This window comes from Brachionichthys hirsutus, chromosome 18, assembly GCF_040956055.1.
Source record: "Brachionichthys hirsutus isolate HB-005 chromosome 18, CSIRO-AGI_Bhir_v1, whole genome shotgun sequence".
Classification (NCBI taxonomy): Eukaryota; Metazoa; Chordata; class Actinopteri; order Lophiiformes; family Brachionichthyidae; genus Brachionichthys; species Brachionichthys hirsutus.
This window is the reverse complement of record NC_090914.1, coordinates 7,264,681-7,277,056: the sequence shown is the minus strand read 5'-3', so window position 1 is coordinate 7,277,056 and position 12,376 is coordinate 7,264,681. Positions and strand designations below refer to the sequence as shown.

At 46.0% G+C, this 12,376-nt stretch overlaps 1 protein-coding gene across 1 annotated transcript; it reads left to right on the top strand.

The window, feature by feature from the left end:
* The first annotated feature begins 1,401 nt into the window (after positions 1-1,401).
* rcan3 (regulator of calcineurin 3) lies at positions 1,402-11,815 on the top strand. Its single transcript, XM_068751863.1, has 4 exons — positions 1,402-1,488; positions 9,152-9,325; positions 10,175-10,346; positions 11,661-11,815. Exons 1-4 carry the CDS (start codon positions 1,402-1,404, stop codon positions 11,813-11,815), a joined length of 588 nt encoding a protein of 195 aa, XP_068607964.1.
* Positions 11,816-12,376: the final 561 nt, after the last annotated feature.

The window sequence follows — 12,376 nt, the reverse complement described above, 5'->3', positions numbered from 1 at the left end:
TTAAATGACTGGGGATCTGCTGAAGTGGAAACTCGCACTGTATCACCATAATTAAGAGGGACGGAGCTGTGGCAGCAGTAATACAGCTGCTTCATTGTGAGTGATGAATCTCCAATCAACAAGTCGGCACCAAGAGAACAGCTAAGCTCACCGCGTTGGTTTGAAGTTTTAACGCCACCCCAGGATCAAATGAGAAATATATATTATTTATATTTTATTATTATATTAATGTATTCATTTTCTGTTTCTGATAATGGCATGGAAGGAGACGGCTTGTTAAATACCAACAACTTTACTATTCAACCCGCCACAGGCAGCTCTTCATCATCTGATGGCATTAAAATCCACAAAGAGGCGATCATCGTTTACCGAGTTGTGCGTGTTTTTACATCGGCACTTCTACAGCATGGCACTGACCTGTTTGTCCTCGCGTGTCTGTTTAATCATTGATTTGTCCTGAAGGAATTAGACATCACACAATAACTTATGGGGCTTGGAATCATTGGCTGATAAGATTAGTATATATATTTTTAGCCAATCAACCCCAGAGACATTTCTCTCATGTCTCAAACCTTAATATTTGTATTTTTTCTGATTCATATTCATATAAAATTAATATATTTGTCTGAATTGTTAGTATGAATGTAAGAAAATTGTCACAACATTTTGTGACTATTTTAATATCTTGTGAATAACTCAGAGCACCAGTTTAACACAACAGACCAGTAACTATGACTTCACCATGTTTAATTATCGACGTCATTGGCGCATGGATGTTCAGCAGATGCTGAATAATTGTAGATCTTGTGGGGCTGCTCTCACGCTGGACCTCCAGTGTATTAAATCAAGTCCCTTCTCTTTTTACTGCATGAAATCATCGTTGGAAAGCAAATCTGAACAACAGCCTGTCGGAGTGCAGGAGGTGAGTCAGGGTTGCATGCTGATGTACGGTTCTGGCCGATGGATTGATTTTGTCCAGCTGCTCCAGTAAACACGAAATACACGCACACGCACACGCACACACACACACACACACATAATAATAATAATAATAATAATAATAATAATACGAGAAAAAGTGGAATAAACCAGACTGTGAATTCTGCACCGGCGTGCGTAAAACACGACGAACGTAAAGATGGTAATGACGTCAATGTGGAGCCGGAGGGGAGGGGGGGAGCGGGTTTGTGCGGCTGCTGCAGCATCACTCTCGTCAGTGCGGAGAGGAGTCCAGCAGCAAGTCTCCGCCGGTGAACACCCACCCAGAACCGCCTCAGGTGTCCGGAACCGAAGCGCCCTTTCTCTGCGACGCACCACAAAGGAAGACTTTTACTCTCTCCCCCCCCCCCCCCCCCTTTTTTTTTTTTATTTCTCTCTATTTCTTTCCACAAACGAAGAGGAATGCCATCGATAAACATGAAACTGGAGATGGTGACTATCATCGCCTGCGAAGTAGACATCGAGGTGTTTACGTCAGACAAAACGCAGGTACGGTTTCATCCCCACGGACGCGCGCCCTTGCGGCGCGTTTGTGCTCGGGGACTGGAACGTCCTGTAAGAAGCGAACGCGTGTCTCGGTGACGTTGAATGCAGGCGCTCTTTCTCATTTTTTTATCAATGGGAGCCGCGGCTCGCCAAGACGCGCGCTGCGCGCATGGCACCGCGATGAAGATGAATTGCAGAAAATGGGTCGACACGGCGAGAAAGGTGCATGGCACGATATTTAAATGTAAAAAAAATAATCTCAAATGCAGCAATTGTTCGTGTCGCTGGGAGGCATGGCGTGACGCGCACGTTGGATGGGAGGGTGCGTGTGAGGAGGAGAATCGTCGATGCAAGGCACACGCAGGGAAAGAAGTGAGATAGTTTTAGACGCAGTGGCAGACAGACGCTCATCCCAGCGGCTTTGCAGCAGGTGTGTTGGTTTCAGATAAATGTTGGGCTATATCTATATTATACTCTTAATGTACATTCAGGTCATTATAAACCCACTACTGATAAATAAACCACCTCAATAAATTCATTCTTTCTAAGGTAGGAGCAGGTATTTGTGGCCTCTGAGTCACAGGTAAGGAACGCGGATAAAAAAAAAAAAAGCTTACCTTTGGCCCCGCAATGTGACAGTCAGGGGCCTTAAAGGTCTTCCAAAGCTTGGCTCACCCTCCAAACGCTTTTGGAAATTCCATGTCGGGATATTTCCTTACCTACGGGCTGTGGCAGGTTTTAAGCACCTTGTCCGGTCAAATATTATCACTTTATATATATTTAAGAGTTATTCTTTCTGCCCATGCAGGTGTCACAGTGAAATGCCTGCGTCTGTAATTGCATGTCCAGTCAGAATGGTGTGATCATAATTTGATGAGCTGCTAAAAATATCCATGCACATCTGAACATGAGCAGCGCGGTCTGCATTCCCACAGTGAAGACCGGCTGGAGCTGTCTTTTACGTATTAATGATTTGTCCAATGAACCTGGTTAGATCCGAGATGAGGCAGGCTTGACACCGGCATTGGACAGGACAGTCTGATACAACCAGATAAGAGCTCATCAAAGGCCCCTGAGTTATATATATGAAGATGAGAACCAATCAAAAGGATCCTGTTTTGTTGCAAAGCGCTTTGATTGAACTGATATGTAGATCGCTGCTATTTATAGCAATTTCACTGGCAATGGCAGCGGTGCTTAAATGATCGGCAAAGTAAAAAAAACAGAAACGTGTTTTTTGTTGTTTCTTTAATTATAGGCGATACTGTGTGATCGCCGCTGGTGTTTAGGAGCCATTGTTTTGACACCATGAAAATGGCATCCCACGCCTTGGCTCAATCACTGCTGGTTACATCATTAATGAGACAAACACAGAGGCTGCGAACAGGCCAGGCTGTTATTGCAATAACGGCAGCGCTGATGGTGCAGTCGGCTGTTAAAGCGAAGGGCTTTGTGATCGTTTCGGAGAAGACGCGAGCCTCGTTTTTTTTCTGCCGAGGCGGGTAACGTGGTCAGAGCTGTTGGTCGACGCTGAAGTTATGCGTGTGTGATGTCACCATAATTACCTGGAAGATCTATAGCATCAGCAGACGGGACACATGGTGAAGGTCATTGCTTGTTGGGTAGTCAACACACACACACACACACACATCCTTCAGTAGTGAAGGAACAGAGCCACAAAGGAGAGCTCTTCTCATTTTAAGCTTGTTCTTTCCGACTTTAGTAACACTGACACAGTCACACGCACAAACCACAACAGTGAGTCAGCGGACTCTCGGACTACCAAACACCTCCGTCAGCAAACACACACGCCACTCCTTGCCAAGGATGCCTGGAGAGTTTTCCATCCACCTGGGTCATCCTCTATTCGTCCTTCTCTCTGTTTGTCCATCAATTCTGTCTCGCATCTATCCTCAGCCTTCATTCCCACAGTGTAGTTATCAGGAAGGAGAAGAGAGTTGATGACTAATCTGCCGTTTCTACGTCAACAAAGCCGAGTTCATTCTTTCCCACTGCTTTTAATATCCAGCCTTATATAACGAGTATATTTCCATTTCAATTATTTTGAGCAGCAAGGCAGCAAATTAAAATGCAAACAAATGAATAAAAGTATCATTTTATGTGAAGCGTTCTAATTTATCAATGTGAGATAATTTACTCTTTATGGAGGGTAAATATTGATGGACTTCATTTTTTTGTATTATTGTGACAACTCCTTTCTCTCCTTTATCAGGCATTTGGTTTATAAAACCCTAAAGCCAAATGCCACTTCCTCAAATTGATTTTCTAGAGTAAACCCAAAGATTTTCCTCGCCACTGAGAACGTGGATGTCAGTGATGTTGGCAAATTTATTTTTAAACTGCCTAATCTTCCTGCTCAAGGAATGGCTCATCTCATTTTCCATCAGTCTGTTGAGACAATAAATACCCCAAGGTAAAACAATAGCCCAAACAAAACTTGAGGATAAATTGACTTGTCACCGCTTCTTCCAAGATGAAGGCCTCTTGGATGAAACTTGTTGACTTGGCCAGAATAAAAAATAAATAAAAACATTGGTGAAACTGGCATGAGCCATTTTATCCTGAAGTTTTACTGTTGTGATGATGAAGTTGTCGAGGTGAAGGCAAGAGGAAGGACGGGCAGGACGGATCCAGACGGTGACGGTATCATGTTTTATGCTGGTAGGAAACCAGATCTGCAACTTGGCAGGGCTGAGCGATCTCGGGCCAGAGCACTGGGCTCAGGTGTGTCTGCCCCCCCCAAGTTTGGACACTAGGCAGGTGGAGATGGGCATTGCACATTGACCTGAAACCCTAGAGAAGCGCCGGGGCTCAGGTGTCAGCAAAAGGTTGGTGCCGCATCCGTTAGGGTGACGTAGAATAAAGGACAGTCTCCTGGTGGGGTGTCTGGTTACCAGGTGGCCAGGACGGCACAGCCACGAAGGCGATAATAGAAGAAGCAGAGAAAAAGGTCTTGTAATGGAATGCAGAGGCTCAAAATTTACTTGACGGGGGGAGGAAGGTGGGGAAACAGCATCCACACAAAGATTGACCTTTGTTACTGAGACTGATGGTGGAATAAAAATTTTCCAGTCATAGTTCCCGGTAGAATTTCCAGTCCGACACAAACGGCTCTGGAAAAACAAAGTCGTTTTTTGTGCCCCAAATAGCACTTTGAAAACCAGTGACCTTAAAAGAGTTCAGTGCGCCTTCAAACCCATTGTGTCTACAGCCCACTGTAAGCGAAAGGTCAACTTCACCAACGGCGTGTAAAGCAGCTCTTCGTTAGCGCTTGCACTGGTAGCGAAATCAAACCAATCAGTCCGTTCACCGATAATCAATCGATACAATATTGGTAGTTGGTTTTATCACTTATTTAAGTCAATCAAGCATGACATTATATGTCAAATGGAACATGCCCGACGCTTCTCACGTATTCCGTCGGTGAAATACGACGCCGATCGCGGTTCTTAAGCTCGCCTGGTGATGCAACGAAGCTATGGTGGCCTCGGAGCTCTCTAAGTCACCTTGTGTAACGTTGTGTAGGTGTTTCGGATTACCATCACCTCTGTAGGCGGGTGAGTCGCCATGGGGGTACAGTGTGGACGCATGCAGGTTTACGAGTGTGTGATGTCAGGAGGATGCATTTGTGTGTGTGTGTTCACCCCAAGCCTTAGCGCTGCTGACTAGGAAAAGCTCCCGAGCGCTATAAAAACCAGAACTACCAGATTGGTAATAGGATTAGCGCGTCCTCTCACGCCATAAACTGACTTTAGACTCAAGCCGTGGACACGCTGCCCCCCCCCCCCCCCCTCACGGCGTCTATTGATCACGCTATATTAAGACATGCTTATGCAGCTCCAACAATGGCACAAAGCTATTAATAATGAGTCGTCGAAAGTTGCCTCCGTTTCTTTGGACAAGATGCTGGAACAGACGAATCCGGAATGAGCGCCATCATCTGTTCGGTCTACCCGTCCTGCTCAATCTCATTGGACCGGTTCCAGTTTGGCTCTTTAGATTGGTCCACACACTTCAAGTAACGATCCCCCCCCCCCCCCCAATCTATTTTTAGTGCAACGCTGTCAACTGTCTCACCCCGAGGCTCCGTGGCCTAGTTTGTTGGTTTTCACCCAAATCCCATTCAAGCACGATGGTCTGGATTAGATTGCGCTAAATCCACGCATGTGTCACAGAGAGATGAGCCAGATGGTAAAATAAAAATCTGAATAACCCTTCCTTACGTCCCAATTAGGTGCAGTTAATCTTTTCATTCTGATACAAAATACCAAATGGTATGATTCAACACTGACTTGAGCTAGATTGTGGATTACAGCCATGGATTTTGGCCCTCGAGTGCCAATCTGATTTAAATACTGTACTGTATAATGAGATCCCACATCAGAATAGAACATTGTGACTCAGTTGGTGAATTTCGATGTGATGACTGCAGACAAAGCCTGCGTTTAAATACAGAATTAGGGCTGCAACCAATAGTTGTTTGTATCTGGGATTATTTTCCCAAATTAATTGCTTAGCTGGTCTAAAAACATAAAACAATTACCTGATTTTTACGTTAGATAAAACACACACGTCCGTCCCAATGCAACAAGCTATGTCGGTCTGTGTGTTTCCTGATCTCTACCCACAGAGGAAACCAGATCAGAACACACTTAAGGTACGGTCATCTGACACAGCGCCGCAGCTCCTTCCTCCAGACTGGCTCATGAAGTACCCAGAAGATGTGTGAAGTAAACACTCGTTACCCGATCGTCGCTTCTTGTTCTGTCGACCGACTTCGAATAAGATCGCCTCATTCCTCGGACGACTGATGCGTTTGGGAACCACTGGCCAGCTCTGTGTTTGCTGCCTCCCTGCACCGCTGAGTTTGAGTCATTTTGACAGACATGTCCTGTTGCCGCTGCGGCGACAGCCGTTCCATTAGAGAAAGCAGCATAACTGCCTTATTACTCAAGAGGCAATCCGCTGAAGGATGGCCCTCCGGCCGCCGCCGTCACTCAACATCCATTTTTTATTCTGTGGAGCTGTCTCTTTTTTCCCGGGTCCTTTTTTTTAAATTTCTATTTCCCTTTCATCCAGAAGAAGTTCTAAAGAAGTTGTTCTGGATGAGAGATGAGAGGGAAAACATCACGGAGATCTCTGAGTGAATGAGAGGCTTTGTCAGCCACAAAGAGGTGTAACTATTTGTGCGCTTGCCGTTTCAGTCGGACTAAGTTGTCGGCTATTTGAGAGGAGCGACTTCACACCGCTGCCTCTCTGTCGATAGGTAAACAAGCCCGAGAGGATCCGTGAGGATGAGAGGCCTGTAAAGTGTCCTCTTGTGTTTTCGGTTTGCGAGGTTACCGATGTGACACAAATCATATTTTCGCCCCGCGCTTCCTCAATAACTGTTGTCATGTGCCTTGTGAAAATGAAAAACAAGAACGCGCTGTTCTCCCAACTCTCACCTGTTGTCCAACAGCTCTCACAAACTGCAGCCGGAGCAGGTGGTGTATCAAGCTGTGTGTGTGTGTGTGTGTGTGTGTGTGTGCAGGTTCTAACCAGTCTATCTATACTGACAGGAGAAGCGTTCTCCTTCACTTGTGTTTAGAGTCTAATTATTCAAGCCCACAGACATGCCCTCTGTGCGCGCAGCACCTGTGTTGAAATCTGCTGGACAATGGTGAACGCATCATGCACTTCACACACACACACACATACACAAAAACACACACAGAACATAGGGGGCCGAGTCACCACAGGGAACATTGCGATGGCAGATGAGCCGGCTGTTTTTCAGCCGATGAAACGGAACACCCTGACATCTTCCTCCTCACCTCCCTCTTCCTCCTTCCCTCAGGATGTCTGCCCGTAAAGGCCGCATGCATTTGTGAGCAAGCACACTAATCAGCCGTATCCTCACCAACGTAGGTTAGAATCAAACGTGAGTGCGTGCGTGTGCGTGTCTGTGTGTGTCTGACATCCAGGTAGGCGTTTCAGAGCTATGCTGCTGAACTACAGGTACATTTTAATAAAGCTACGTTCACAATGCAAACCTCATTGCTCAGTTCTGATTTCTTGCACAGATCAGATTTGATTCCTGTGCTATAAATTCAAATGACTCAAACATTCACGTTACATTTGAACTGGAAATAAAACACGACGGGTTGGAGGGGAAACAAAAGAATCTGAGTAAAACTCTATTTTTCTTTAAGTGCAAGTAGTTTCACCACAGTTTGCACCGCTGTGATTCACTGCTAGCTGTAACATTAACAGCTCCGCATGTGTCAGACGTGGTCGATGATGTGATTTCTCATGAAGCGCTGTTCTGCAGCGTGCCCAGCACCCGGTGCTTGGCTGAAGGGTATAGGACACATATCAATGACTGATTAAGTAATAACTCAATAAACAACAGGCAATAACCATTAAAAGGAATGTTTGAAGAATGTATTTAATAACTTAGCCTAAAATAAAGTGATATATGTGAGCTTATAAAGAACTTCTCTTTGGTTCCGGGGCCAGAGGTAAAATATTGTAAGGAGAAAGAAAAAGCCAAATATCTAATTGTTCCAGCTTAATGTGGCGGACTCTCCAAATGAAGGCAGGAGACAAGGACAGAACGGTCATTTCAGCGTGCCGCTTACAGATACCTGTTATTTGCCATCACGGCGAAGCTGTCAGAGGCAGATCTCACAGCTGACACGCCGCCTCGCTTCCTCCAGATAACACGTACCTTTTCCATCCCGGAGACGTGCTGCGTCAGTCAAACAAGGATCGTGGGAGAGTTCCAGTCTCATATTTCCCACTGCCTTAAAGCCATGTAAAATATTCCTAGACGATGCTGATGCAATTCTTAGTGTTAAATCAAGGGAGGGCAGAAAGGCATGAGTGTGATGTGATGAGTGTACGGTGTAATTAAAGAGAAGAAATTGTTGTGCTGTAGGCTCGAGTCCGATTACAAGACAAACAGAATAGAAACTAAATAAACAGCATGGCGACAGCATCAGGGAAGATGGTGCTTGGGGCAGACTGAATGGTGCCCATCACCCATCATGATTATTGGAGAGAAGTCTTGGTTTCAGAGTCATGTTTTCATTTGTCGGTTGGCCAGGAGATAAATAATGGAGCTACCGATTACCCAGAAACCAGCTCTCCTAGCGGTCCTTTTCCTTCTGCCCTCCCACTGAGCTGTTTGATTGAGCTCATAGTTGAGGAGGCAAATGTGGTGCCCATGGTGAGGACTGAGTGGGGGGGACAGGAAATGTTGGAATATATGAAGCGGGTATAGTTAAAGACAAAGTATGGCACACCTGGGGGGGGTCATCAGATTAATGAGAGAGTTGCATGAAGTGAGTCAGACGGAGGGGAGGGGAGCGAGGAACGAGGAACCTCGAGGCAGCATCAGAAACGATCGCAGGAACATGCAGGGAGATTGAAAATCTAATTTCCCTGTTAACTCGATAGCAAATGAAATGTTTGGAGAGCATTTACGGGCACATCTGGTGCTCAGACCGAGGCGTGACAGAATAGATGAAACGCTCATCCTGAAACGTCTCATCTGTTTATCAAAAAGTCTGAAAGCCAGATTACGGTACATTTTCCTTGTGGTTTGTTCACAAATCGAATATCCACCTTATCGCTGTTGTCTGTTCTCTCCCCCCCGCAGGAAAGGTTCGAGGCATTGTTTAGGATCTACGACGAACAGACAACTTTCCAGATGTTCAAAAGCTTCCGGAGAGTCCGGATCAACTTCAGCACCCCGGAGAACGCCGCCCGCGCTCGCATCGAGCTGCACGAGTCCGAAGTCAACGGCAATAAGCTCAAACTCTACTTTGCTCAAGTGAGTCTGGGTCTGGTGGAAAGGTCAAGCGGGGAAGAGCTGTGCTTATGGACACTTGTGCGTAGTTCACTGCTGCATGTTTAAATCCACACACACACACACACAACAAAAAACAACGCATTGACTCAAGTCCCTTCAGTTTCTCGAGTATTTTGTCTTCTCTTCTGCGAGATATCCTCCTGTCAAAACTCATCAGTCACACAACTGAACACATGAATGCAAAAACGCTCGATTTGTCTTCCGCGAGACGGATGTCAGTCTGTTGCTTCTGGGAAAGAAAGGGAGATATTGAGTCTCTAGTACAAAGAAGAAAATGCATCAGTATTCTGATGAAATGATTTGGCCCAATATGCCGTATATTAAACATACTCCTTCATCTATAGCAAAATAGAATTAAAAAAAAAAGGCCAGGACTGTATGGCTAGATAAAAAGTGCAGCAATCCAGACAGCCTAAATGTCTTGGTGATAATGAATAATAGTTTGATGGAAGAAGATGAAAGATTTTAAGCTCAGACATGTGGCACATGTCCTGTAGGTCTTTGGCAGCTATCAGCATGCCAGCCGTTCCTTCATGTGAAGGAGCCACTAATAAAAGATTAAGACACAGAACCTGCACATTTAATGTGCTTTTTTTCCTCTCCTGTTCGATTCCATTTGAGTAAAAATGAAAATGAACTTGGACCGTCCGTCTAAAGGTGCACCTCATTCAGTTTGACATTAAGGGAGGTTGCAGCCATATCCACTGTCCCTTGTGGGTCAAAGCGGCGAACCGCGACACTGGATTCTTCCAGCTCGTTCCACCTCTTCTCTTTAGAACCTTTAACAGTCGTACATTTCCTTTCTTGTAGGTGCAGAATGGCGACGAGGACATCGACAAGTCATACCTGGCCCCTCCCCAGCCTGTCAAACAGTTTCTGATCTCGCCGCCGGCCTCGCCACCTGTGGGATGGAGCCAGAGCGAAGACGCCACGCCCGTCATCAACTACGACCTGCTGTGTGCAGTAGCTAAGTTAGGACCTGGTCAGTAACTGCCTTCAACAGAAGTGTTCCCTGTGCTTCATATGAACTGACGCACCCTGATGGTGACGGTTTAAGTCTGATGTGAGTCGGTCATCTCTGGTCAGTCACCCAGCCGGGTTTCACGGCCTTTACCACAGGAGGTCTGCGCTCTCTGAGTGCTTTTCTAGTTTCTAGTTTTTTGAAATCCGTAGACGCCACACCATTAATCAATGAAAGAATTTTAATGCAGATTAGCTTCTCTGCAGATATCGTTTTGTAGTTCATATCCTGTCAGCCGCTGGTTTTCGTGGGTGAAATGCGCCGGCAGCTCAGCTCGGATCGAAATCATTTCCAGAAACCTCTTCCCCACGTCCGTTGTCTCCGCTCAGAGATAATTTCGCTTCCGTCTGCCTGCTTGCCAAAATGTTAGATTTGCAGCAACCTTTATGAAATGTCACCTAGCACTCGGGTAAAGGTGTGCCGTGTCCACGGCGTCTTTCCACGGCTGCTTCTGTGGGCATGTTTGACGCTGATGAAGTGGAAAAGATTGCTCCTTCGCTTGAAAAACAAAAACATGATTAAACTTTCCAGAGTCGCAAACACAACTCGCATTGTTGGGCGGGTGTTATGAGCTGCATGAAGCGTTCTTTCACATCCTGGTATCTAACATCAGATAAGCGCCGGCCTGGAGCGTAGCGCGCTGACTCCCTCTGTCAGCCCTCTGCAGCAACAGCAGGGACTCCATTCAGCGGCCGTCTCTCTGTTTGGCACCACAATGAAAAGCCATTACACCAATTTCCTCCTGTCTACGGGCTGTCTGATCTCATCGCCATGGCAACTGTGATAACATCTCGCGAACCCGCGTTTTCAATCCGCGTTCGCTTAGTTTGGCGACCAAACCAACGGCCGTTGCAGGGAAAGTCTCCGTGCTGCCACATGAAGCCACGTCCTCTCACCTGCCTGTTTCAATGCAATTGAGAATTCCTTACGATGCTGTACAAATATCCTAATTCTGTCATTTAAAATAGTAACTAGAAAAGCACTCTGAGAGCGCAGACCTCCCCCAAGCAGCTCATTCCCCTCCTAATTGGATTTACACCATCCACATGGTGATCTGGATCATCACCGAAAGGTTCTAAATTGTTTTTGGTATCTTTACACACCAACCATGGAAAGTAAAATGGAATTAGAATAATTAATGTGTATTTGTAACAGATTTTTGAATCTGTAAATGAGCTTTTCAATGTAAAAATGTTATATTTTTCTCCTGAACTCATTCTGGATCAGATTTCTAGTGAGTTTTGAATGCATATTTTACAAGATAACATTTTCCAGGGGAGAAGTACGAGCTCCACGCGGGGACGGAGTCCACCCCCAGCGTCGTGGTCCACGTGTGCGAGAGCGAGACGGAGGAGGACGAGGCGGCGCGGCCCAAGCAGCAGATCGTCCAGACCAGACGCCCCGACGGACCACCCAAAGTCTTCAACTAGAGAGGGCCCCTCCGACCGCTCCTTAAACCCGTAACACACCTGCCCCCTCTCTCTCGTCTCTGCGCTCACAGAGAGTGACGACGCCCCTCATTTCAGTTCAACTCCAAGCAAACAGAAACCAACAAACATTGCTCAAAGATGGCTCTGTGGGGAGCGTGGCGATGGAATGAGGCGGCTTGAAGGGGATGGATGAGAATCACTGACACACTCATCACATTCTGCGGACAGAGTGGGGCGGGACAGGCAGGCTTTGCCTCCACCCAACCAAACCCCCTCAGTTTTCAGCGAGAGGGGTCGAGAAATTCGCCCCAACACAGGCACTTTTCACCTACCACACAATCACACACACACACACTCACACACACACACACACACACAGCGCTCTTTGCTCGTCCTGCTAAGTAGCTCTTTAGCTCAATGGCTCGTACCTCTTCATTCATCTCACAGTTGCATGTATCTTCAGTTGAGGTATATGTGATGAAGATTTTTCTCCTTTTTTTTTTATACAAAGTGGTGTTTTCAGATGATCTATAAATGTATATTTTTCTCTTCTTTTTCATT

What these genes read in the sequence shown, in the direction of transcription:
- rcan3 (XM_068751863.1), top strand. Translation starts at nt 1,402, where the DNA reads ATGCCATCGATAAACATGAAACTGGAGATGGTGACTATCATCGCCTGC. An exon ending in TCAAACTCTACTTTGCTCAA is followed by an intron (nt 9,326 to 10,174) that starts GTGAGTCTGGGT and finishes CCTTTCTTGTAG; the next exon opens with GTGCAGAATGGCGACGAGGA. An exon ending in AGTAGCTAAGTTAGGACCTG is followed by an intron (nt 10,347 to 11,660) that starts GTCAGTAACTGC and finishes AACATTTTCCAG; the next exon opens with GGGAGAAGTACGAGCTCCAC.